At 42.4% G+C, this 27,980-nt stretch overlaps 3 protein-coding genes across 3 annotated transcripts in view; 2 read left to right on the top strand and 1 right to left on the bottom strand.

Moving 5' to 3' along the window:
• LOC108034613 (uncharacterized) overlaps positions 1–27,980 on the top strand; it is a 131,458-nt gene that overhangs the window by 57,829 nt on the left and 45,649 nt on the right. Inside the window, exon 6 of the mRNA XM_017109551.3 lies at positions 94–335. Coding sequence (XP_016965040.3) covers positions 94–335 — 242 coding nt within the window. The remainder of the gene's footprint in view (positions 1–93; positions 336–27,980) is intronic.
• The window catches only part of LOC108034623 (uncharacterized), a 37,884-nt gene continuing 10,295 nt past the window's right edge, over positions 392–27,980 (bottom strand). Inside the window, exons 3-13 of the mRNA XM_017109563.3 lie at positions 26,383–26,765; positions 25,214–25,386; positions 23,273–23,338; positions 21,637–21,777; positions 21,384–21,513; positions 17,969–18,105; positions 13,230–13,374; positions 9,639–9,898; positions 6,175–6,300; positions 5,103–5,241; positions 392–1,067 (exon numbers count right to left, since the gene is read on the bottom strand). Of these exons, the coding sequence (XP_016965052.1) occupies positions 468–1,067; positions 5,103–5,241; positions 6,175–6,300; positions 9,639–9,898; positions 13,230–13,374; positions 17,969–18,105; positions 21,384–21,513; positions 21,637–21,777; positions 23,273–23,338; positions 25,214–25,386; positions 26,383–26,765 (2,300 nt within the window). The 3' untranslated portion in view covers positions 392–467. The remainder of the gene's footprint in view (positions 1,068–5,102; positions 5,242–6,174; positions 6,301–9,638; positions 9,899–13,229; positions 13,375–17,968; positions 18,106–21,383; positions 21,514–21,636; positions 21,778–23,272; positions 23,339–25,213; positions 25,387–26,382; positions 26,766–27,980) is intronic.
• LOC108033432 (uncharacterized) lies at positions 3,971–4,378 on the top strand. The gene has a single exon (XM_017107760.1). The coding sequence runs from the start codon at positions 3,971–3,973 to the stop codon at positions 4,376–4,378; it is 408 nt and encodes a 135-aa protein (XP_016963249.1).

Genomic DNA, 27,980 nt, shown 5'->3' with positions numbered 1-27,980 from the left:
TGCTCCACCCACACACACTTTCCTTCGCTCGAAGATATTTCCCATGAACGGGCCTTTTATGTAGCAATTACCAAATGTTTTTCCTTCTTTCAGGCTGCACCAGCAACACCAGCTCCATCGAATGCCATCAGGCCTGCGATTTTGACAATTTCCGGAGTTCTGGTTCTGCGTCTGGTTCCACCTCTGCCCAGAGTTATTCCGCCTTGAAGAGCAACCGGAATTCGGCTCGCAGTGGCAAAACCCGATACGAGGTGACCATGCGACTTGGTGCCAATCTCACGGGATACTATCGACATGCCGACCGGGAGCAGTTGTCGGGCGTTATGGAGAGACAGGTAAGCACGATGGGCTCTTCCACTTTTAATTGCCCTTAAAATAAGGTATAGGGGTGTATACTTTTTAACGCTTTTTATTGAAGGGTAGAACATATAACAACATATAATATTTCTTCAAGTCTAAAAAATATATTAACCCACATAGTTGTGGGTCAAGTTTAGCTGATCCTCGGGCTCCGCTGAGCCGTGGAGCACGTTTCGCACGGCTCCCGGAGTGGCGTCCAAGGAGGCGTTCCACATGGGCGGATGACCCGCCTGCTGCTGGGCATTGTTGGGCGTGGGTGTTGGGCTCACGGGGCTGCCGGCACTGCTCTCCATGATCGTGGGCATGTTGGGCGGATGCTGGGCGGACGTGGCCGGCGGATCGACGCGCTCCATCAGCTGGGTGAAGCTGCCGCCGATGAGGTCGCTGCTCTCGTGACGCTTGTAGCTGTGGGCGGAGCGGGAGAGGGGGCGCCAGCGGTTCAGCTTCTTGGAGGCCATCCGCTGCAGGGGCGGAGTGCGGGTGCCCGTTTCCGGCTTGAAGGAGGCGGCGACTCCCTTTGCTCCGGAAGTGTGCTGCTCCAGCAGAGTGCTCACCAGCTTGTCCAGCACCTTTAGGTCCACGTTCAGCTGGGAGTTGGGAATGGAGTTCATCCGGCTGCCGGACAGGCTGCCCGAGCTCGTCTGCCCAGGGTCACCATCCGTCTTGAGGCGGTTGAGTCCGGCTATCTTGGCCAGGCGTTCGGTTAACTGGAATGGGAAATAAAGAATGTGGCATTAATTAGGAAACTATTAATCATTTGTGTGTATAAATCAACTTTTTTTAATAAATAGGAAAAATATAAAGTTATTTAGTTTTTCATTTTTTTATAGATAATTAATTTTTAACTAACTAAATTAGGCTAAATTTGGTATTTCATCTGATATAATTTATACATAAATATCTTTTGAATAGGCTAAGGTACAAGATACTTTTACCTCATACCTTTATACAGATATATAAAGTATATACGAACATCGTTTACACTCTAGCAAATTCGAAAAGATCATGCTTACGTGCTACATAGTTTTTGGAATTCTAAAAGTTCCCTAAATATCCCACAACTTTGGAATAAAAGAATCAGAATCTTTGTTTTCTCTCTGCCCAATTAGATTGCAATTGTGGTTCTCCTCCTGCCAACTCCCTCCCAATAAATCGCCTTTGAGGCGCTGGGAGACTGATGCTTCAGCGCAGCCAATTAAACTTTCCGTTTCCCATATGCGAAATTACAATTAAGCAATAAAAACTAACGAAATATGCCCTTAGGCCTTGTGGCAACCGAACAAGTGCTCCGGCAGCTCTTCAGAGCAGAGTTTCCAAGTTGCCAAGGACGAGGGCAATGTGTTTTTTGGGCGAAGAGGAGGCTGTCGGGACACCAGGGCTGCCAGGCCTTCATTCTCCCAGGCTCCCAGGCTGCTCCTTCGACGGATCCGCTGGCGTGGAGCTGCTCGGTGTGCGACTTTAATTGATGTTTCATTTCCGTTGCAAAGTGCTTCCGTTTTCCTGAGCTCCGCATCCGCATCCGCCGTTTGTTTTGTCCAAGTTGCGGGGCGGGAAAATCGAGTGCCGACCTGGTAATTGAGTATCAATGCGGTTTTAAGTGAAAAATGCTGCCAGCCCCTGGCAGTCCTGGCAGCCCTGGCAACCCTATCCACCATATCCGCCCACCGAACCACCCTACTCAATGGCCAACCATTTTCGCTTTTAATCTTTCGCCTTCGCTCCATTTTCGTTTTCTATTTCGCTTTCATTCCATGTTTCTGTGTTTTTTCAATTGCCTCGTACTCCATTCAAATGGGGTTAATTGAGTTTTAGTGGCCAGGACTCACTTTAAACTGATTACAGAGGCCGGCCGAGGGCGTGGTCGTAGGCTTTGCAAGTTTGTTTTGCATGGCACTCGGCTATTCGGCGGCTGTCTCTCGAAATATTTGGAGCATGTCAGTCTGCCAGCCTCTCGAGTTGCCCGACTCACTCCCCACCGACCACCAAAGAACCACCCCCAACGCCTGGAAATTAATGCAAAAGTTGATTTGTGGCAATCGACGCTTGGATGGCTTTTGAATGCCTCTCGCTCTTGCCGGCGAGTTTTAATTGAGGCTGCTCGTCTGCTCCTTAAACAGGAAATTAAGAAAGTTCTTCACCGGGCCCTATGATTAAGCGTCATTAGCGGATTCAGCTACACAGAAAAAAAGCAAATAAACGGATCTATCTTTATTACCGCAGAATATAAAATCAACTATCCGAAAAAAAGAAAAAGCAAGATAACGTACATTTCAAAGCGATTAATTCCAAATGGAACTTATATTCGTTTCCATCAAAATGATCATATCATACCTTGATATTGAGAAAAGATATTCCTTGGAAAGTCTCTTAAATCGAAAAAGAGAGATACTCTGAGCGAGAGAGCTATGTTCGAAACTCTCTGACATAAGAGAATCTCTCCGAAAAGAGAATAGCAGGATGACGTATATTTCAAAACGATTAATTTCAATTAGAACTTTAAAAAATCAGATATTGAGAAATGATATTCCTAGAAAATTATCTTAAATTTAAAAAGAGAGTTTGAGCAAAAGATCAGTTTTTCTCTGTGTACCAGATGACATGCTATCTTGGATAAGTAGATTTTTCCTGCTCAAAAGCCACGACCCAAAACCAACCACACTGAACTGCAAACTCAATGACAAGGTCTAAAGCCCAGTTCCTGCAAGGTTCTTTCTTCTTCAAAGTGACAGATATTGCCCAGTGGGTCTACTTTCATCTAGCGCATAAAAACCGACAGGAGTTTATTTTCGTCTTGGTCCTTTGCTGGGACTCCTCTTGCAACAGGTTCAGCCGGCTTAACTATAAATCTTACATGATTTCAAGTACTCAGTTGTTGCTTTCTTGCAGCTGCCCCCAAGTGACCCCTTTGCTTTTTCCCCACTTTGCTGCATGTTGCCTTGATTTATGATCTCCCCAACTTGGTTTATTGTCGCATCGTTTGGCCCTCTTTTTTTGCCTTTTCCCCGGAAAATGCCTTGCATTTTCTTGTCCGCCTCGCAGGGCTTATCAACTAATGATTGAGGTCAGTTGGCCAACGTCTGCTTTCTGCCCGGTTCTCCGCCAAATAATTGCTGGTAATTAAGCTTAAATGCTGTTTCCCGAGGACCTCCATGCTGCGGGTCATGAAAAATGCACTTTCAAGATACTTCCTGGACCCGAAACTTGTATTGCGGCATTGGCAGAAGTTTGGTGGCTCAAAATGTGATAGAAAACTAGTTTATTAAAGTAAATATACGTTGGCGTTCTTTGTTACTGCCGAAAAGAAAAAGAGAAGCAGGTGTGCTTGGCATTTTAATTTGCGAAAATCGATGGTTTGTGTTGTATCAACTGAGTAAATATATGATATTTGATAAAGGCATTTGCCCATCGAACCATTGATGAATGAAACTTGTCAAATATATTGGTAAAATCTAGTTAGGCCCATTCTTTGATTGTCAAATACTCAAAGATTGCTCTAAACAGCTGTGCAAACTTGCGATTTTGTATCAATCGGAGATGGAAAGTGGGTATATAAGCAGGGGATCTGCTAGCCAGAGATTATCATTCGCCGTCTGCCAATCTCCAGCTAAATATGAAGAAATCTTCCGTGACCCTTGGCTTCCTCCTGGTGACCATCTTCTTGGCCCATTTCCCAGTTGGCCAGGCTGTCACCTGTGCTGAGGATCCCACAGATACCGCCTGTATTGACTGTACTGATGCTGCGAATGCTGACAATGCCGAGTGTGCCACTACCACCACTGTGGCTCCAGATACCACCACTGTAGCCGACGAGGCCACCACTGCAGCCAGTGCCGCTGCAGGAACAACAACCACTGCTGCCTCAGTGTCTGCCGACACAGCTACAGCGTCCACTGCATCCACCGTGTCCAAGAAAAGAGTCAAGAGAACCTATACCCGGACCATAAGCCGGCCCAGAAAGGTCAAGAAGACCAGGCGCATCATACGGAGGGGCAACAGGAGTAGGAAGACTTCTGTTTAGGGCGCACCTTTCCATACAAGGATTGAGCAAACAATGACACGCAAAAGACCATTCTTATATTCCTTAACCACTTGATATTATCTAAACTAAATACACTGCAAATTGGGTCCACATGCTAAAGTTTTTACCTCTCTCAACATTTAAAAAAACATATTTTTTTTAACAAAAAAAATTATCTTAAAATCAAGTAATCTCCTCTCAAAAGAAGCATGATATAAAACAAATGTGCTTGCACAAATAATCAGTTAAATGTTAGGTTTCCAATGTGGAAAAAGGTGAAAATGTTTTACGCTTATAAGTATTTTAAAAAACTTAGTTTCGAATAAGTACTATTTCTGGTATTTTCTTAAGTTTGAAATAATACAAATACTAATAATAAAAGAAATAAGTGCTGTGACAACTTTTGCTTTAAAAATTGTTAATTAGTAAAATGATAATAAATGCATCATTATTATCATTTTACTAATTTACAATTATTGAAGATTTGTTTTTTAATTATCTATCTTTTTTAACAATTAATATATTGTCCCCAAAAGAGTGTTTTTTTTATGATAATTTAAAATACTATATACCAATAGATGTATTTCTTTATGAGGTCATGACAGTCTTGGATTTTTCTGATATTATTGTTTATAATAATCTATAAAAAATGTTCTTATTAAAATAATTACTGATGAAATAAATATTAGTACTGTTTAGCGTTAGAGAACTACTTTCTGCTCACCTCGCCGGCCGCGTTGCTCGAGTAGCTCATCCGCTTGACCTTCTTGAAAGTGGCGTCGTTCTCGGCCTGGGCCAGAGCCCTTTCGAGGGCAGTGTCCATCTGGGCGTCCCGCTCGTCCAGTCCGTGATAGGGGGAGCCCCTGGGGGCAGAATCCTAGTGTTAATTTTATGCAACAATGCCGCGAGCTTTGGATGACGCGTCGGGGTCGAAACGAATTGGCCTCCACCGAAAACATTTATGCTTTTTTGTTAGTTTCGTGTAAACAAATGGTGCCGGCATTTTGTGCTAAATTAAAAAGCTTACAGCTGTGTGTTAATTTGTTGCATGAATTTGCATTGTTATAATGTCCATCACAATGTGCAGTTTGTTCTTTTTTCCGCTCGGCATTTTCAGGTATTAAAATGTTTATTTAAGAGTCATTTACAGAGAATGCTCGTTTTCAATTTGCCTTTGGGGCCACCTAAATTAGAGATAGCGTGGGTACACATATCGATTCGTTAGCTGTTAATTTATTTACAATCAAACTTTTTACTCAAAAGTAGAAAAAATATACTTGTATAGTCATTTACAGTGGATTTTTTTGGACTTCGCTTTTTGGGCTTGTGCCAACTTTATTTTTGTGCGATTTTTTCCATATTTTATAGGCATTTGTTTCTTTTTTCGCTTTGGCTTTTTGGTAAGACCGCCATAAATACTTGGCAATGATTTCAATTATGCGATAAATATTTCACAGAAAGTGCTGCACCGCATTTATTTATGGACTAGGCGGTACACTGGCACTCTGACGACATAAATACCTTCATTATTTACCTTTTCAGATTGCGCTCGAGCATTTGGCCAGACAAATGTTGGGAGTAAATTGACTTGCCCCCAGGACGTGTTCAAGGGAATGAAAATAAGAATGGGATTGTGAATGGGCATGGGTTCGGGGCCACGCACACAAGGCCGGGCTCAATTATTCAACAAAACGGAATTGTAAAGGATATGGGAAATATGAGAATTGGTTCAGGGGCGGACGGTCTCGAAAGGCCACCCCCTACCCGTCATATAGACACATGTGCCCTCCACTCACCCGCTGAACTTGTCCCTGACGGTCCCCATCCCTCCAGCTCCTCCGGCCATGGAGATCCGGTTGCGAGGATGCCGCATTGTTGAGCGATTCGTTTTGCGAACGGTGCGAAGATCTGTTTCCCAAAATCTGCGTAAGGGGGGAAATTTAAAAACATCGTTATAGCTGCGTGCATAGAAAAAGCTGAGGAAAATCGATGAACCCCTGACCCAGATATAATTTAAATAGTACTGCAGTGATTTTCCTTTAAAAGCTTTTCATTCTAAGTGATTGTGAGTTGAACCATTTAAAATCTATGCTCTTCAAATACTAAAAATAAAGGTGTTGATCCTTTAAAAATCTTAAATTTAAAGTATTACTTTAATGAAAATGTATTATTAATCAAATAGTACTTATAAATATTTAACACAAGTAATAACCAGGTTATTCCGAAATAAGTAAAAAGCTTAATTATAAAATCTGCCTGACTTCATAGGTCTGACTTTGTACTATATCTCCTAAGTGCTTTTTCAAAATGACGTAGTTCTGCTTGATTTCCTTTAACACTGGCCTTCCTCCACCTATAAAGCTGCACTGTAAAAGAGCTGTAAAATTATATTTTGAATGATTGGCTACGCACGACTTTTTTGCAAAAGTTTTAGTTCAATTTTACTCGTTGCCTCCCTATCGAGAAAGTTTTTCTATTATAGGAAATAACCTTCGGGCCATCGGTGTGCTCGACTGTCCCCATTTTTGTTGGCATAAGAGTCGCTCTCGTCTGACAGAAATGCCATAAAAATCATTTTGAATTGGCGTAGACAAGGAGTTCGCAGCCATAAACCGCTGTCAAAAGAAAAACCGCAGCAATGAAAACAAAACCAATTCGCCAGAGTCGTCGAGCGAGCAAACTGGGTCCGGGCAGCAACAAATAAATATGAAATCATGCACTTTATGCGTAATGCAACAGCCTGCGGAAACTGCCCGGCCAAGGGAGTCCCTATTTGGGCCTCCCAGTTTTGCCAGCTTTCCTCTTGGATTCTCGATTCTGCTTGCCAGCAAGTTAGCTCTTGCAAATTCACACAGATTGCCCATCTTTCTAACGGCCAGCTTGAATCTGAAATCTGATCTGATTGGCTTTGTTTTTCCACTCTTGGTCAATATCTGATTCCAAGTTCTGACTCAAACTGAGGGCACCCCTGGCGAGGGTATTCGCAGAGCACACACAATTTCTAAATGCTACACAAACAAGTCAAACAAGCGGGCAGGCGTTCGTGAGCGTGCTTAAATAAACGTTGAAGCACTCGCAGGACATTCGCATACATGTGTACACTACAATAATAATAAAAATGATGCCGCAAACAGCGGCAGCGAAATAAAATTGTAGCACACTTTCGCGGGCCGTTTATGCGGGCAATGTGGCTGTTGACAACTGGGATGGACGAAGGCTTAGTCCTCGCTTAAAGCAATTTGATGCGCCACTTTGGGGAAATTAAAGTCACACGTCTGGGGCAGACTGTCAGACTGAGACTGAGACAGAGCCCGAGAGCCAGACTGGAGCTTAGAACCCCATTTGTCATTCGAGCCCGCCTTGGAGGGCATTTATTTTCATCCAGATTGCCTCGGCCACTCGCAGAGTGGGCAGAAAACCAAATAAAAAACACGAAATCAGTCAGTTAATTACGCGATATATCATATTTTGAGCGAAGCCCTTGCGCAGACGGGCTGATAGCTGCCAAATATAAGATACACAGGGAAAAACATTTATGAAATATGCAGACTATTTAGAGAGATCGCCATCTTGCTTTTTGCTCTCTCCTCTAATTTTAGATATTCGCCATCCTACTTTTTACTCTCCTTTTCTCTTTTTAAGAGTTCCGCCATCTTGCTTTTTGCTCACATTTCCGTTTCGGACAGATCGCCATCTTGCTTCTTGCTCTCTTTTTCTATTTTGGAGAGAGACGCCATCTTGCTTTTGCTCTCTTCTCTCATTTGGGATATTCGCCATCTTGATTTTTGCTCTCTCTTCCATTTTGGAAAGATCGCCAACTTGCGTTTCGCTCTCTTTTAAGATAAGATTTAAGATTTATGACTCTTGCATTGTGCTTTCTTTTTCTATTTCGAAGAGTTTCGAATATAGCTGCTGCGGTTTTTTCTTGCCGTTTCGATTTGAGAAACTTTTAGGGAGATATACATTATAAGGGATATTTCATTCCCTTATGAAAATTTTCATTTCTCAAATGCAAAAATTAAATTAATAAATTTACTCATAATTGATCCTCATATATTTTGTCTGTGCATAATTTTCGAGGGTTCTGCGAACTTAAGTGAAGTCAGACGGGCATTGGTAACAAATCGCCTGGCCTAAAAGGCTTTTGGGGCCGAAAGCGACCAATCTTTTCCCAGAATCAGAAACAACACATCAACATAGTCCGAAATACGGCGGGCTCTACTGATGTATCTAGAATCCCCCAGAGGACTTGGCTCCCTTATTGATTTAAATGTGTCACGCAATATGGATTAATTTCCCACGTGTCATTTGCTGGGTTCGGTATTTACTCATCGTTCGACCGGATAACTGGCTCCAGCTTAATCTTAGATGGTATAAACAAACAAACAGGCAGACAAGATCTGATTTATTTACCCATTCCCCGATTAAGGCAATGACAATGTTGATGTAATATACAATTCGCCTGCTAATAGATGTGCATTTTAAGTGTGTATTAACAGGGAATTCCCGCAGAAGGCCGTTCGAAGCCAATGCAATCGAATGAAACCGGACAACCCATTGTGATTTTGCCTGTTTGTTGTTGTCTCTGCTCGTTATTAATTACACTTACTAATGGGCAACTGACCAAGCGAACATAACGGAAATGATAAGCTTAAAAGCACTTGCTCCGCCGTCATTAAACACACTCCAGTAGTTCTCGCTGTGCGGGTTTTTAATTCCCAGCTATTCATACTTATCATGTTGTCTAGGGTGGACCTTCTCATCTCATTTTAATGAACAACTTAAGGGAAGGATGTGTGAGTGCAAAGTCTTGATCTTCTCTGTTTGCCCAACGTATCAGCTTACCAATTACAATTGTTTTACAAGGGGATTGCACTTTACTTCTGAAATTCACATGCGAACTCTTGACTAAAGATGGAATTTTGCGTAATTATGTAAATATTTAAAGTACTATAAGAACTGATTTTAGAATTCGAGTGTCGAATAACCAATTAAGTAAATTACTATTAATAATGGCCTACATTTGGTCAACACATTAAAAATATTTGAAAACTGAGCTATTACCTTTTATTGAGTACTGACAATAAATAGCAATAAGGAAAATAAAGGAAAGATTTAAATATCAGTCTTTAAGTATTACATTTCCATACTATACTAGTTCCTGCAGAAATTATAATATGTATTTTAAGCCAGGGTCCACTTTAACGAGCTCCCCCATGCACATAGACTACATGTCGTCACTGCAGAGTGGTCTACTCACCGCTTTAAGTCCGGACTAGCCGTATATGGCGCCGAGACCTCTTTAATTTTCAGTACGATTATGGCCGTGATAAATATGCAAATCACATTCACGATGGTCAGACAGGCGGATACGATGCCATTGATGAGGAACTCGGTGGGCAAGTAGTTCGTGTAGAGGAACGGATACGCGCTGGTCGAGTTCATCGCCTCGTTCTTCAAGTGGGGAATCCGCTTCTCCGGGTAGATGAGCCAAATGCAGGCCAGTGACCAGAAGAGACCCTGCAAAACAACAGGAAAAGCGGGGGGTGGTCAGTCCCCCTGTGACTTTGAAGTTTCCATGGTCATATGTGTGGCTCAGCTCAGTTCGGTTCGGTTTGGTTCGGTTCGAGGTCATAAGGTCGCCGCGCGCTTAGTTCCGGTTAGATGGCGCTGCCGTTGGCATACCAAGTAGTGGCACTGGCTGAGGTCCCCGGCCTTGAATTGTTGTAACTTTGCAGCATGTGTGGGCGCCACACAACCGCCCCCAACCCCAACGCCCTAGCCTTCCTTATGTGTAGTAGATAGAACTCCATTGTCGCATTTTCAGTTCGTTCTCCTTTGCTGCCATTCGCTCTTATTTTTTCATTCCTGGTTTCGCTTTGTGTCCTCCCCTCTGCTATTATAAATTATAATGACTCAGCACATTGCTCAGCAAGTCCGGAAGTGCGTGCCTGCCCTCTATGTACCGGAAGACTATGGAGGTCATTATGATAGAACCTTTTATCTATGCACAGCATCATTTTAAAGTGTCTATTTTGATCAAAATAATGGTATTACAAATATAATCCTACAGTTGTGTTTTTAATGATTATTTAAAATAGAACCATTGTTTTAAGAACTTTTTTTTGAAGATACTTTATCTGATCTTTTATTTATTAGTGTTTATAAGCCCTTCCATTTGGAAATATTTATTCTAATCAAATTAATGGAACCTAAGCCTTTTGTATTTCTATATAATTATACAATAAAATTAGGTATAGAATTTTTCACTCTGTTTCTAATATTTTTTATTAAATGAACCCGTATTTTAAGATATTTTTTATAGACTATTATTTATTTGTTTTAATAAGCCCTGGGAAAGGTACCTTTTGCAATTAACTATCCTTAACTTGACCCATTTTCAGTTTTTTATGCAATCTTATACCCTTGTTTCAAATATTAAAAGCAAGAATATTCTTTACAACATTATTTTTAAGAAACTCGTACTTTATCTTTAAACCTATTATCTCAACCTCCACTGTGCAATCCACAAATCTGGTGGAGTGTGTTTGTTTTTCCATTTGTGTGCGAGCTCATGACTTTTCTTTTCCCCGACTTACTTTCTATTTTCGCTATTATTCGAATTTACGACCGTTTCTGGGTAAATTATTGCGTGCACGGATTTGAAAGTAAAGGCGTTGCAGACCGTTTTCGAATTGGAGTTCATGTTTGCCGGGCCACATAAATAAGCTGGCTGGGCTGCCCGGCAATTTAATAAGCTGAAATTAAGAGTTGCAATTGCAGTTCACTTTCATATGGGAAAGTACGTGGCACGAAAGCGAGGGGCAGGGCACCTTGGGAGAAAGGCGAGCAGCCGGCGACTGCTCGAAATTACTCATACGCTCCGTTGGCCGTGGCAATTGCCTTAGGGCCAGACACATCGCAATTAATTGTAACGCGCTCTTTGCCAGGGGAGCAGGAAAAAATAGCCAGCAACATGGACAAAGGTTGCCTCCACTTCAGCCTCAGTGCGTGCCACTGATTTATGCAGCTCATATGTATACGTATACTTAATTTTTCGGGGGATGAGGACGCGAAGTTGGAGCGACACTGGCACACATGCTCGACCGCAGCTCGGCCGCCGTGATTAAGCGATTTCAGCGCCATTGTTTTGGCCCGCTGGAGTTGGGTGTGGCTGGTGGGGATGCCTCGCATCCAGCATCCAGCGTCCATAATTCGCCCCTTGCATCATTTTGTCATGCTCGTGGAACACGCCTCCCGGCGGCGCCTTTGTCCCTCTGTCAGCATTGATAAATGTCAGCCAGCCGGGCTGTTTGTTCTCCAGTTTGCCAGTTTTGTGTGGCACTTGGCCTGCCGGTTCCTGTGTTCTTCCCCAAGTTTTTGTATGCACTTCCCTTCGCAGGCTCGCTCACACTTGCCTTATAATTTTACGCAACATCCGCATCTGCAGTTCGGGGGCCACTCGCATTCGTACTCGCAATTTGCACTTGAAAATTGGGTCGAAATTTATGCACTCGTTGCGGTTGGCCCACAGAAAGTGGGAAAACAGCTGAGAATCCGGAGATCCTGGAGACCCTTTTTCATCCTCCTGCCTGCAGGACAGATTTATGGCCGAAAGTTTTTGGCCAATGCACTTCAGATTAATCAGCAAATTGTATTTCGGGCCTAATTTATGGCGAATTTCACTTCAAGGGCCCCCCAAAAAATATTAGCCAGGCTCAAAGTTCTAGAGCCGTTTTGCATTTGGCCGGCTCTTTAAGTGCCCGACACTCGAAAGTTTCGACCATTTCTGGAGCACTCCAAGTATACGTATATATGCGGTCATCGATGGGAGAAAAGACTGGAGTGAAGTCAAAACTTAAGAGCATATAACATAAATGGGAATTGCGTAATTTTCCATTTGGCTGGCCAGAGTGGATATTTGATTGGAATGTTAGGATCCTGTTTTATTCACATTTTGAGGAATGCTTTTGGGCCGCTGGCTGGCCATAAATACTGCTCGGCAAAGTCATTTCCGGCACCTGCTCACTCATGATGAAATACTTATCAACTGCGCAATCGTCGGATCGAAGGTCGTCGGGGCCTTTGTTAATAGCATGCTAATGGGGGGAAAATTGCCACGAAGAAGCCGTTTAAGTGGGCTTCTTCGGGGACATTTCAAATACGATGTGGGTTGTAGAACTGCTTTGTTAGCTGGGAGTATCGGATTATCAATTAAGCTGAATTGAAACGCGTAATTTAAGTACGTCAATCCCAAGTTTCTGCCTACGCACTAATGTAGATAATTTTAATAGCGTGAGTAACTGTTTACCAATAAATTGTTATTTAGAAATTTAGTCACTAAGTAAAATTTAAATAAACTAAGACATTTTAGGCAAACCAAACCAAAGGATTGAACAAACATTAATTGTGTGTCAAAGAATATCACTCATACGTAGTGTTGCCCTTGATCAAAATTTAATTTTAATTTACGTTCTGCATTTTTTAAAAACACATTTTTTAATTGCCCTTTATAATAAAAAAATTACTTTAACGAAATTAATAAATTCACATGGTTTAAAGCTAAAAAAATTTACTGGCTTACGTGTCGTATGAGTAATTTATTAGGAAACTTTAAAATTTTTTTAATCTTGTAGTTTTGCAATGAATAGATCACCCTTATGTTTATATTTGACTTTTATAGAAAAATCCCTAGAAAATGATTAAAATAAAACTGCCTAAAATTTAGTGGCACTTTGGACTTACAAATGATTTATGCCTCGCACCGAAATGGCCTTTCAAGACAATAAGTTCGTCCCCAAAAATGTATTCCTCAATTTGCCATAATTGGGCCACTCTGCGGGGTACTTACACAGTTGACGACGGGTGGCAGCAGGGAGGCGGAGATGGCGACCCCGATCAGGGGGCCGGCGGAGCCCTGGAGCAAGGCCACGGCCACGCCAGTGCCAGATGTCAAGGCCCACAGCACGCCCATCCAGAGGGCGCGCACATTGCCCCTGCGAATCGAAAGGGAAATTATTGAAAAATCAACTGGAAAGCGGCCATCGAAGGAGGGCGCGGCTGCAAAAAGTAAAAATTAATTAAAAATACAACAGCCGGCGGATGACAAATGCCGAGCCCGCCAGCTAAACGCCAACATCCGTTGGTCATTGTTCGGAAAGAGGCGCCAAATTAAGTCACACTAAGATGAATGTTTGGCCAGCCGGAAGACTGAAACTGTCGCAGACACCGCTTATCTGCCGTTTTGTGTCAGGGTCAGCAGGTGGGCCGGGTACTTCACTTCGCAGCCAGGATTTTTTCCAAGCCACACCCTGGCATGCCACACCATGCCATGGCGTGGCATAGTCCCTCCATTTCGCGGAGATTTTTTGACACTCGCGCAAGTTTGTCAAGTGTCAGCGGCTTTGTTATCGCTTCCGCCAACCAGCCCGGTCGCCCAGGGCTCGTTCGGGCCAGGAGTCAGAGTCATTTAATGGTGAGAAATGTGGGCAAACTTTTCATTGCGCCCCGGATTTTATACCCTTCTTAGGGGTATTATGACTTCAATTTTAATACCCCTGCTAAGCACACTGGGGTGAGGCAAAACTAAGCCTGAACTTGACTTTAATTTTGGGTGGAAAGACGGTTCTTAAGGTTATCACTCATACAACACCTTGACCTTAACCTATTAAATTCAGTTTGCTTTGAAAACTGAGCTTAAGTGCCTAGGGGAATAATTATAAGGCTCATTATTTGGCCGCCATGAACTGACCTCAGCTTTATTGATGACAAGCCAGTATCGAAAATGGTTGAACATTTAGTGTTTAGTCAGAAGATTATTGATAAATATATATGAATAATGGGATTGACTTGATTGCACGATATTTATTGTTCCGTCATGTCTATGCTAGGAATAGAATAAAATAAAATTTAACTTAGAAATGCGTTTAATAATTTTGGATATTTTATGAATTGAAATCAAATATCTTATAAATAAATTTAAATAGGTTGAATCTTTTATAAGACAAAAGGTTACTAAAAAAAGATAAAAAAATGTGGATGATATATATATTTCCCTTAATGATAAAAAAAGCTTTGTATATTCAATGTTAAAAAAATATATTATTCTTAACCTCTGCAATAAATATGAACTTTCTTCGTTTAACTTGTGCTATAGGTATGCCAAATTACACAAATCCCGGCAGGGTACAAAGTGTATCTTAGAGTTTGGCCATCCCAAGTTGCGTAACTCGCTCGTTTTTGATTCATGCGCCTCATTTGTGACCCCGCCTTTCGCCTATGGAAAATTCGGGATTTTTACCTGGGACCAACTTTTTACTGATTAATGGCGCTTTTACTTTGCCTTTGGTGGGTTTTTGCGCTACCGAAAGTGTGAGTTTTATTTATGAACGACGCAGTTTGAGTTATACAAGTATTTAACTTTTGTGTATAAAACAACTTTATTATACGCCGGCAATTTACGCTCAATTATAGCCCAAACATTAGGCAAGTCGTATAAATTTGTAGCTGCAAATTGTTTATGGTGCAGACTTCGTGGATTGAAAACAATGCAAATGGGGGCCAGAACAGCATCGCGATTGGTTTGATGTGGCTCAGGGCGGGGCGAGATTATAGCGCTGGATAAAAAATCGTTTAAAAACCCCTTTCCTCTACTCCTGCCCCAAAAACGAATCCCTGCCGCTTTCTGTCCATATCAAGGGTAATGGGAAACGCCCAGAACAGACGCTCTGCTTTTAATTGCGATTTATTTAGCTAAGCTGACCATGGGAATTTGGTTTAGTGTGCATTTAACATGTAATAATCAACACAGCTTGGCACAACCTCAATGCTGCTATAAAACATACACAGCTCTGCGAGTATTTATTTTAGAAATCCTGGCTGCTGAAAACCAGACAACTCTACCTTTTTGTTTGGCAGGATGGGGATTCCCGTAACTCAGCGACATTTGCACTGATTATTTTCGCCAGTTTGCATGTGGCATTTGCCGACAGTTGCAAGTTGCAACTATGTGGGCGTGTCAACACGCCCCCGCAGTAAAGTAGCATAAATTTAATTTGGCTCAGTGCTGTAATTTATGGCGAACAGAGTGGGCCAAATGTCTGTGGGAAAGGTGGGCAGCCGGCTGTCTAGTTAAAATAACATAACTCTATGTGGATTGGTGTATCAATTTGAATGTAATTAAGTCTTTCATCAGTGAATTAAAATGGTTTGGTGATGGGTATGGAAGCCAATGTTTATAGTACCTCAATATTAACTTTACCGCCTAAAGCTTAAAGAAGGATTTTAATTTCATTGTGTAGAACCAGTTGGGAATGATAAGTACTCCCAATGCAGGCGAATGTTAGTTCACATTTGTACAGTAACTTTGCACGACTAACAGTTTTTAAGCAGGTGTTAACAAGCTGCTACATAAAAGCAAGGGCTGTTTTTGTTTGTTTGATCTTTAAAACTATGTCTATTGAAGAGTTTAACTTAAAGTTTACATTCAAGTATATTGGACTAGAACCAGTTGGGAATTTTAACGCTTCGTTAGAAAAACAAACCTAGAAAAATGTTAGCTAACATTTGTGCAGTAACTGTACAGGTTTACCAGCTGCTTAACACCAGCCGTTATAAGATGCTACATAGAAGCAAGATATTTATTTTGTTTGTTTGACCTTAACTTAAGTTAACTTTCAAGCTTAAATATATTCTTTAAGTTTATTGTAATAGAAGCAGTTGGGAATTTTAACTTCGAGCTTGGGTATTGTAATTCCAATTAAATGTTTTGCCCTCACTGATTATTATTGAATATTAATTTAATAATGGCCCAGAGCATTGTTTAATTAACCACATACATAACCTTCCCACCCAGAAGTAGCATCTAAAAGGCCCGATCACTTGGACATCTCGAGTCCAATGGACCGAATGACAAGGCTCTATTTTCACGCGCCACGTGACACAATTATTGAGTCCAGTGAGCAACGACAACGGGTGGCATTGTGGGCTGCCCGATGGAGTTGGAATGACCGTTGGAAACTCACGTTGATTGCATGACCGGTGATAGGCACACGCAATCTGAGGGAATTCATTATGTGCGCCTATTATTATGATGGAGACGGAGATTAAGACGGAGGTGCGGATTCAGATGTCCAGAGCCACTTGACTGGTCTCGACTGGCCAACAATAAAGCACCAAAATGGACCCAAGGCACTTAATTATAGAGATAGCCCAGATATATACGTACATTTAGATGTCAGGAGCGAGCGAACTGGCCGCATTGTGTACTGTGTATTATTATTTTAACAATTTATTTTGTGCAATTAACACAATTGCCGACACACATTCATTTCACGCAACTTCCGGCAAATTCTGTGGCTGAGCTTAATTTATTGTGCTGCCGCTTTTTCTGCCGCCCGCGGGCGTGTTTTCGTCCTCCCCTAAGCCAGCCCCATTGCCATCCCCTTCCCACGCCCATCCCTATACCATCTATCCTCGCCGAGCCCCATTGTGGAGCCAGTTGCTGGAAGAGATTTGCACAGACGGCGCGTGGCGACTTAAAGATTTGTTCGGCAAAAAACGATGCCGTAATAAATGTGTGCCCATATATATAGACTCAAGTGACTGGGTTGTTTTGGGGACTGTCCCAGAAAGAGCCTTGCAGCGGGCCCTCTAATGAGCACACGCCTCACATTACTGCGGGGCCCTGGATTATTTGAATTATTTGCAAGTAATTTGTTACATTCGCACTCATAGATTCAGCCACCTACTCCCTAGGCAAGGGTGGGGCTGCGCGAGAGACTGGATAATTAACATACTTAATGGATTTTGGATTCTCGGCAAAGTCCTAATTCACTTTTGAAAGTCTAGGGATTTTAGAGTGTCTCACTTTGAGGATAGGGGAAATGAATGACTTTCGATGTAATGCGTCTTAATTAAAATCAGCGAATGGATATCGTCTAGCGTTATTGATTCGCGCGTCACTCTCTTCCAGCATCAATCAAATTTTTAAGAGTTAACTGCAATCATTTTTCATTTGCATATTCGTCAGGGTTTTTAAGTGGAATTTTTTTTTAACGATGGTTGGTGTACTGTCAATAGCATAATTCGATGAATTTGAATGAATAAACAGCTGTCTTTCAGCCTCGTAATGGGTTCAAAGAACTACGGGCTATGCAAATTATAAATATCTCTTGATTAAATTCTACATCAAATTGCAAATTGGAATTGCTCCGGACACCGCAACTACTGCAATGTTATTCATATTTGATTACGTTCAGCTGGCCGATGACTGAATAAGGGAATTAATTTATTGTTCTTGGTGGTTTAGCTGTGTGATTTGGACGTGTGGCATTTTGCGCAATCTAACCCAATTGTTCGGGCTGATTGACATTGATTTGGGGCCTTTTCAGGCGCTGCCTAGGGTCCTTTCACCAGTCGCTTGCCAATTGCTTACCCTCTGGCTTACCTCCTCATTATGTCCTGATTTTCCCAACTGCTTGACCTTCTAAGATCTGGCTTACATCATGCTTACTTCATTGCTTACCGCCTACTTACTCCCTGCTTGCCACATGATCACTGCTCACATTTTATCTGCTCACCCTCACTTACCTGCCGCGCATCTCCTCCGTGGGCCAGTCGGAGTTTTGGCCCCAGGGCATCTCGGTGGTGCCCAGAATCAGGCCGAAGATGAAGCCGAAGAGCAGGGAGATGAACATGCCCAGGCCGAGGCAGAGGAAGCCAACGCGCTGGAAGTAGAGATGGGAGAATGGAGAGTCGAAATTAGGGGCGAGACAGCGAGTTAAATGCCAAAGGACGCAGGACCAAAGGATCCCAGCCAGCGACACTTTAAACGATAATGCCGCATACTTTGAAGCGCCAAGGAACTGCGAGTAGATTCGTGACATGTTAACCCAAATTTGCAGCCACGCACTGCAAACTGTTGTTGGCAGCTGCACACACAAAAGAAAAATGCTCTAATGTCAGCCGCATGGTGTCGTCTTGTGGGTGGTTTTCCCCCACTTTCCCCACACTCCCGCCTCATTTCGCCAGTCAAACACAACTGCGTCGCATATAAAGTAACTTGTCTCGAGGCTTAAAGCATTTCGGCTAACAAGTTGGGGGAAAATATGTGAAAGTTTGCACTTTCTGGCTGCAAAACTGCACTTTAAAGAGTTTGCACAAGCATTTCGAGTGGGCTGTGAGAACTTTTGCTAATTTCTTGTTTATTATTTGCTCTTCTATTTGTAGGTATTTATCAGCGAACACACTGCGTATGCGTAATGCGCAAACAAATTACATTCGTGTCCGAAACAACTTTAAATGGCGTGCAAATATTTGCAAAAATCGCTATTCAATAACATTCAACTAGCCAACTCGGCCGCCAATATGTGTAAAGCCAACTCGTTTTCACTATATTATGGGGGCTTCCGGTGCAGTTTTTTGCCTGCCAATTATTTTTAATAGTTGGCCATCAATTTCGACTGGGCCCCCAGTTGGCGATGTTGCCATTTTTGTCATCGTTTGTAATTGGCATTTTTGTGTGAAATTGTTTAAACACTGTTGCATATGAATTTTGTCCGCAAATATTTGCCCTGAATGGTTGGCACTTTTTTTCCAAACTATTTTCCCGCTCTGCGAGTTGGCCATTTTCTGTTTTATTTCATAGAGATAGTCAAAAATTATGTAATGAAATCAAAACACCCCAAAGGTGTGGAGTTTTACCAGTTAGCGGTGGGCCTGGGCTATTTTCCCATATAGTTTTATCAGCTTAAAATTAAATAAATTCAACTGACATGTGCCTTTAAGTTGGATTATTTGCGATGTCGTAGCAAATTTAATGTTGCTGCTCTGGCAACCATTCCCAAAGAGACCGGAAATGATGAAATGCAGCCAGGGACTAGCTCGAGATTTAGTTGCAGGACTGAGGTCTTTTTGTGACCGCAATCTTTGCCAAATGCTCCCCGGCTTTATCAAAGATTATGATGACGCAGCTGGAGCCACTTCACAAAGGGAAGGCGAGGCGACAAAAAAGCTGCACACGAATATATTCATTTCAATTAAAATTTAATTGAAGTACACGACGCAGGAGGTGTCAACAGCCGGCAAGACACCTGGCATCCAGAGTCCTGAGTCCTGGGTCCCGGGCCCTGAATCCAGTATCCTGCCAGTTTTGTGGGCCCGAGTGCGGTGGAAATTGTGTCAGCAGACAACAAGTTGCCTCTGGGGCGGAACGCCACCGCCCAGGACAGGACAGGAGAGCCGTCTCTTCATTAGAAATGGCAGCAGACGATTATATTTACCTTATTTTTATTGCACTCGGCTTTATTTTGTGTGTATTTGTTGTGGCTTTTTTGTGCTGCCACAACTTTTGTATGTACCCGGGCATGGTGTGGTGTATATACTGTGTGTAGACACCTTTCTGCCTCAACATTGAGCCCTGTCTGTGGGTTTCCTGAAGTGCAAGGCACCGCCTTTGATCCAGCTGCCAGCAAAACTATAGGCACACTGATGGAAAAGTATAATAAATATTGCCAGCTTTAAATATTGATTTATGCTGTTCTAGCAAAATTTTTATAATTGATTTCAATACAACTTTCTCTTTTTTATTGACATAATAAAGTTCGATTTCTCAATGGAAGGTAAAGGTTCTAGTTTGTTATCCATTAGATGAAGTTACCATGACCTTAAATTACGGAAGACAAAGCTTAACAGAGTCTGTAAATATACAACTTAGTATAACATTTAGCTTGAAATCTTCTTATTGTCAGTTACGGCTTATCAGCTGTCAAATTAACCAAGGACATAACCTCTAGTTAAGAATTTTTTGTGAAAAAAAGACAAAATAACCTATCTGTCAATTTTAACAGGGTAATAACCTTTAGCTTAGAGATTTTAGTCCTTTAAAATTAAACATGATAATGAGAAACAACCTTTTTCCATCACAGGTATTTAACTCAAAGATTAAGTTAACATGACATTAAGAATATCATTCTTTTTTATCAGTGCACTGACGTTCTTATCGCGGTGCCTGGGCTTTGGCACTCTTCTACTTGGCGGTGACAATTATGACACTTTGGAAAGCAGCTTCCCTCTGCCTGCAGTTAAAGTTCAGTTTTATTGGCTCGTCGCTGAATGCGGCCCTAAGTGCTGCGTCCTTTAATTCTAAGTAGCTTAGCTTGGTCTTCCGTCTGGCAGGAAAATGAAGAAAATTACTGCGGTTTTAATCCGGCGCTACTTCGGGCAAACTACCAGGTAATCGCAGGAGAAGGCTTTGTCTTTACCGCGGTTTTCAGACTTTTAATAAAGGCACAAAGAAATAACTACCAAATAGATTTTCCTATTTATTTTCGTTGATCAAAACCTATTCAGTAATTCATCAGGCCTCTAACAGAATTTGCCAGGTATTTATTTATATCGATTTGCATAGACTCACAAACACACGCGTCACAGCTCGCGTTTCGGCGCCGTCCAATTTTTGGAAAAACATTTAAATATTTCATAGGGCCTCTCAGGCTCCACCCCTCCAAGCCAACACTGTCAATAAACAATTCAGCAACTTTGCCATTTACCACAAAAGCGATGCAAATTTGCAAAACATCAGCGCTACATCGCTATGCATTTGACTGGAATACCCCAAAAAAATGGGGGGAACTCCCCATATTTCTCGTGCTGGCCGAATGCGAATTTTGACAGCTGGCATAAAGGACGCTGGTGCGGACGGACTGGCATGGCAATTTTCGGTGCAATTTTTATTATTTTCCAAATGTCATTTGCTCATAAATCACTCAAAAGTACCACATAGAGAACCAGTCGCGGAGGAGAGTGTTGACGATTTCATTTAACGCGCAGCGAAATGGATTTTGGGCTGCGACTCCCAGTGGCCTCCTGACAACTATTTCCACTAGCCATTTTTCACTGCATCTACAGTGTTGTTTCACCCTTTTTGTGAATGGCTTTTCACAGAGCCACACAATTTGTTGTTCCTGCGAAAAAAGCCACAACCATAAGGGAAAGCTGCACTTACCATTAGTTCTTTGTCGGAGATAATTGCGCCGAATGTTATCGACATTACGGGGCCCATAAGCGGCGAAACCAACATGGCAGCCACTATGTTCGGGGCATTATTCTCCACCAGGCCCAGGGCCGCCAGCGAGCTGAGGGATACAAGAGTGGGGCATCCTTTAGTGCTTACTTCTTATTTCTAGCGCTGACCAGCTGGCCAGCTGTTGGACGCCATTGCATCCTGTTTTGGGAGCCCCTTTCATTTCAAAACTCACTCGGCAGTAACGATTAGCAGCAGATAGTCGAAGGACAGGGATCCCCCGGCTCGCACTCCGTCCACCACCTGTTTGACCGTCAATTTCGATTTAATTGATTCCACAAAACTGTTCCATTTCGAGGCATCCTCGGCTTCCTCGCTGTTTTGTAGGGAAAAAAACACACACAGTGGGCTAAGTAGGTAAACACCGCCATAAAATGGAATGGCAAGCCATTCGAAGAGCACTTCAAACGGTTTCCAGCTGTGTAGTTGGCCTACACTTATTGAAAATTTATTTTGGCTTCGTTTGGTGCTGTGCAAATATTAATACAATTAATTTAACAATTAAACAAGCAGCACGATAGTCCCTTGTTCACATTGAGAATGCAAATAAACGTTTTTTTTAGCACCCGTAAAGAAAACGCAGCTTGGCTTCATCTAGGAAAATATGCTTGAGAGCAATTTCTTCTTGATTTTAAGAGTTTTTTGTCTTGAATGTGCAAGAATACAAAACTGTAAATTAAAAACATTTTATTTGATTTGAACTTCTATCTTTTTTAAGGAAAAGTCTATTCTGGAAAAACATACTGCTCAAGAGCATTTTCTTTTTGATTTTAAGAAATTTTTGTCTTGAATATGCTAGAAGACAAAGCTGCACATTAAAAACATTTAATTTGAATTGAATTTCTATCTCTTTTAAGGAAAAGCTTTATCCCGAATATCATACTTAAGAGCACTTATATCTTGATTTCAAGAATATTTCTTCTCAAAACTGAGATCAGAAAAACTTGTATATAAAGTACTGTTGAACCTGGCTTTTTTCGGTTCTCCATTTGATTGACATCACCGCCTCTTTCCTCTTGCTGATTACAGTGCGGCCCTAATTACTCAACCATAACACCGCCTCAAGCATCACCCAAAAATAAACCACAAGCTAACCTCAATTACGAGCTCATCAGGTATGCACATAGGTGTCTCGGCCCTGCGACAATTGCTTGCCAAGAAGTCATCGGGTGTATATTTACTGTCTTACTGGCTTTGCCGTTTTGGCTGCTCTCAGCCACATAAATTGTGCGCACACACACACACTCTAGATGCATTTAACCCCAGGAACCCCTAGAACCCGTGGAGCCCCTGGAACCCCGGAGATCCTAAACCCATAACCCCGGCTTGACTATGCAAATTTTGCCGTTTTCACTTTCCCATCCCGACAATACTCTCGCTCCAAGTAGCTCGTAAGTCTACTGGCCCAAGGAGGTAATAAACTTGGGCCTGGGCCAAGGGCCAACCCCCGTGGGCCTCCCGATTTTTTGGCCAGACTAGTCGTAAAGGGAGAGAAGCCAAATAGCGATCCCGCGCCAAGGGCCAAATGTCACGTTTTCCACGCCCGGGCGGGCAAAGAAAGTAAAAGAATAGTGCGAGTGCGAATCTAGTGGCACTGGGCGACTGAAAGTGAAAGCTAATGAAATGACTGACGCCTTTGACACGTAGCAGGGAACAGCAGAAATTAGTTTTTAACAAAGCGACAGCTGCGCCATCCTGACAAAAGGTACTTCTCCGCTTACCGGTCCGCACAAAGCCAGCCAAATACAATGCTGCCGGAACACAATGCCCCAGCTCACGCATCTATATCTATACCTGTGTGGCAGACTCACCTGTAGTCGTCTCGCATGTTGGCCGCATCTGTGATGGCATCATAACTAACGCTGCATGGCAGCACGCTGCGGGGTGAATGCACAGAGAGAAAATACCCGTTAACACCTTCATAATAATTTGGGTTTAATAAATATGTTCATATTTTCTACATGATTACTTCCTTATAAGTGAAACGGATATTACCATCGCATAAATATTTTTGGATGCTCAGAATATTAGATTTTATGATGATGATGAAGGGGTCACAATACTTAAGATCATTTAAATATTTATGTGAGGGGTGTACAAACAGTTGATATACAATACTATAAAAATCTCGCATACTTTTAAGTCTTTAGAAAATTTTGGATTCTATTCAGTTTTTAGGAAATTTGCTTTGGTACAAAACTTAAAATAGATATTTTGAGTTTTTAGGAAATGTTTTCTTCAGTTCCTTTAAATTGAAAAGTAGTGTAAAATATTTGGAAGGCTTTTATGTATACTCATATATTGGAATAACTATAATTAATGATATAAAAAACTATAAAATTAAAAAAAAAACCTAGTATTAATTTCTCTCTATGTAGATACGTTTGAAATTGATATATGCAAGCGCATATCTGTAGAACAAGTCATGCGCATTTCGTGGAAATGTCAAAGGGCGCCGTGCAGCATGGAACATGACTGCTGGCTGCTGACTGCTGACATCGAGATCTTGAGATGGGCAGGGCATGAATTATAGATTACACGAGTGGCACTCAATCAACGCAAGGATGCATTCTTGCAGCTCCTTTCTTAATTGAATTTCAGCGCATATTAATCAGCTCAAGTCGTACTTTGTCTGGCTACTCAAATACCCGGCTCCATGGGGGGCAGGAAAACATCTGCCCTCTGGCCTTCGACCGCCTTGAGGGACTGTGGCTGGGACTGGGGCTCCCCTTCACCTGGTCACACCTTCGACTGCACTTTAATCCCCCTGCTTAATGCCATTAAATGATTATCACACCTACTTGTTCTTCCTGCACCCAGACCACTCCATTTTACGGGTAATTCTGCAGTTGTTCTTGCCCTTTTGCCTGTTCATCTTTAATTTACTTGCAGCCCTACTTAGTCGAGTTCATTGTTCGGCTCCATTGTATTTTGTTAAATTTAATTACCGGGAAATTTCACTCGAAGGCAGATTATAAGTATACTTGGCTGGGAGAACGGCAGCTGGTTGTTTATTTTTTGTTTGCAAATTGATTTTAATTGGCTTCTTGTTGGGGTGTTGTACACAGAAAAAAATAATGTAGAAGATATATGATCATTTTTAAAAATTTTACTAACTTTTTAATCTAGATATGGGGCAAATCTCTTTAAAGCGTTCGCCATCTTGCTTATTGCTCTCTTGTTCTATTTTTGAGAGTAATCCGATCTTGATTTGGCTCTCTTCTCTACTTTGAGAGCACCGCCATCTTGTTTCTTGCTCTCTTTTTCTACTTTGGAGAGTTTCGAAAATTGCTGTCCCGCTCTTACCCAACGCATTTTAAGGCGCCATCTCCTTCTGTTCTATCTTTTTCGATTTGGGAGAATTGTTAAGAACTACCACTTCTCAATATCAACTTAACATTCTTCAGAGGTACGTGGTTTTTCCTGTGTAGTAGCTCTAAAATTGCATTTACATTATCGAAACGCATTCGGAATTCGGCATAGCCCAGCTGTTGCCAAGGATAACCGAGCGTTTCCGCCTACAAGCAATCAAAATTCGCCACCTTAGCAGCCCGGCAACCGATCCCTCCGGTCAGCCAGGAGACCTCATCTTTCTGCATTTTTATTGCATTTTTATTGAAACCCGGGGGAAGGAATAGAAACAGGGACGGGGACACCAGATAAGTCCGACCAGCTGTTGCTGGACTCCTTGACTTTCCCAACACGTTCGGTGTCCGCCGTTTGGCGGAGCTGCCCCCAATGTCTCAACTTACCTGACGCAGGAATTCAATTTAGTGCCAATCCCCAGCTCCGTGAGGCAGTGCAGGGTGGTCTCACAGGCGGCACCGGCCTGCAGCGGGAAAACGACGTGGTGGAAGTATCCTTTCTTGCTCGTCGTCCAAGTAACGTGCTCAATTTCCAGCTTGACAAGCAGCTCCTCCAGCACCTAGGGCATTGAAAAGTAGGGATCTTAGGGTGGCATTTTCGCCGGCTTATGGCTTATGGCTTATGGCTTTTGCATTTAATTGGAATCGTTTCGGACCGAATGTGATTATGGGGTACTGCTGACGACCGACGATTTGTCCAAGTGGTGCATCCATCAATCTTCGCCACAACCCGCCCGGCTAAGCCACCTCATTCATCAGTATAATCTCCCGCAAGATACAATTTGGGTAGCCTTTTACGCAGCGCAGCGCTCGAGTCACGTTCTCGCCCGTTAAGTGCATCCTAACAAACGGGGCAACAGTCGTCGTGTCGCAGTGCCAATCGCCACCGCAATCGCAGGAGTGCACTGGGAAAAACTGGCTTTGCTAGCGAAATTGCTAGCAATTGCTGACCAAATTGTATCTTTTTTGGTGTATCTGTATCTTGAATATTGAATGGGCTTGCCTTAATATTTAAGGATTAAGGTTACACTTTAATGAAAGCAAAGTATCTTTAAGATGAAGTTTTAAAATATATCCCATAGGTTGATATGATGATGTAAGAACTTTTAAGGTTTAAAAATTACTAGAAATCGAGCTAACAAACTAACTTTATTGAAAATAGTTTTTTGAATCCAAAACACTTTTGGATGCTACAAAATCCTGAATTTAACCTTTTACCTAAACTAAACAACTGAAATATCTTGCCGTAATTTTCACGAAAATAGAAAATTACTTTTATAACCCAACTCCCCTTTAAAATGCTATAAAATCCTTCTTTAAAGCTTTTACTTAATCAGGAAACTGAAATATCTCAGCCAACCTTTTTCCCTCTGTATAAATCGCACTGAAAGCCGGCATCGAACCCTTGTCCTGGTGGCCAACGCACACGAAAATCAACTTTAAGTGCTTGGGGGAGCATAAAGCTCTGCCCACTTGACCGGACCTTCTCCTGGTGATTCTCCTTCCGATTCGGGCTCTGATTCTCCCTACTCTTAACTGACCGTTCGACGACTTACCTTCTCGAGCGGCACCACTAAATTACGTCTGTCCAGCGGAGCACCCACCGTGGAGGTGTCAGCTGGCCCAATCGGTACTGCTGTTCCTGTTCCTCCGCCTGCGGTTCGCTTGGGTCCACCTGCTCCTCCACCGCCGCCGCCGCCCACTTGTCCAATGCCCGGACCACCGCCCACTCCTCGTCGGTACTTGGGCACATTCTTGTCACGTAATTCAACTTCGAGTCGTAGTATTGCGTTGTTATTCTCCGGAAGATTGATGTTCAGATTATTGTTGCCACCTCCATGGGCGGCGGCAGCGACCACAGGATGGCCATGGCCGAGGTGTCCTGGATGGCCTGCCATGGCCATGCCAGACGTCTCCACCAGGGCATTATTTGAAGTGCCTGGTAGGGGTTAATGAAAAGGTGATATGGCCGTGTAGGTACATAAACGTAAGCTGATTTGCCGGACTCTGTGGATCCAAGGGGAGATGCGGATGTGGGTGGATGCCAGGAGTTCACTTTCAGGTGATTAGTATCCCTAGAAACTCGGGATGCTAAATTAAATTCAAACCAGTCTGCCATTGCTTTGAAACCTTGGCTTAATTCCCAGCTGATTAGTTAATTCACGGCAATCGCACTATTTATATTGCAATTAGCGCAAATTGAAGTGATATTTTGGTATCCAGTTAAGCGTTTAGCAAATATTTGGTTTGGTCCATGTACATACATATGCCTTTCCAACCGCTAAGCTCATTTTTGCTGCAAATTACTCTAATTAAATGTTCTGGCTATCGTTTACAAATAATGGCTGCTGTTATGCAATTACATGGGATAACTTACGCTGGGAACGATAAAAAATGCAAACACTAAGCTCCACTTGGGCCAAATAAATAAGTAAATAAAGTGGCTGGCGAGAAATCAAATCAAAGTCTACATAAAAACCACACAAAGGATCACAATTTATTATGCCAACGAGCGGGGGGAAGCCAGACAGACATCGAAATGTAATATAAATCCCGCCACATTGACAAATGCCAAAATAAGGCTTAAATGCGCTTAGGGCAGAAGCCAGGTCCCAGGACTTTGGCACTCGGGACTGGGGACCCTTCGCTTGGCCGAATGTGTGTAAGTGTCAGAGTTTCTTTCGCATAGTTTCTCAGTGGCAAAAGTTCCCAAAGTCAGCACATTCCCACCACCTGACCATCCAGATGCTTTGCCTATTTAATTCCGTCTCGGTTGCCGCCATTGAACATCTCTGTTTCAGGTCGCCATGGAATTGAGGGATCCGTGATTTATGTCTGACACCTATGAGCCGGGCTCCCCAGCCCTCACCCAAAGTTCATGTCAATTTTTTGTGTGTTGTTCTTCTCAAGTCTTTTTGTTTGCTTAAGTATTTTGCACTCTTTAAGCTGTTGCCAAGGCCACTTTTTCCTGCCTGCTTTCATCAACTCACATTAAAAATGGGAGGAGATATGTGAGAGATAGAATACCCTGTAAGCTACTGTAGGTACTCCTGACTACCTACTATTATTGGCCTGAAATACTTTTTTAATACTAAACCATTTGGATAAGATATGCCTTTAATAAAATGTTCTGAAGAATTCTCGTTTTTCCCCC

The sequence above is a fragment of the Drosophila biarmipes genome, chromosome 2L, assembly GCF_025231255.1.
Source record: "Drosophila biarmipes strain raj3 chromosome 2L, RU_DBia_V1.1, whole genome shotgun sequence".
NCBI lineage: Eukaryota > Metazoa > Arthropoda > Insecta > Diptera > Drosophilidae > Drosophila > Drosophila biarmipes.
This window is presented reverse-complemented; position numbering and strand designations above follow the sequence as displayed.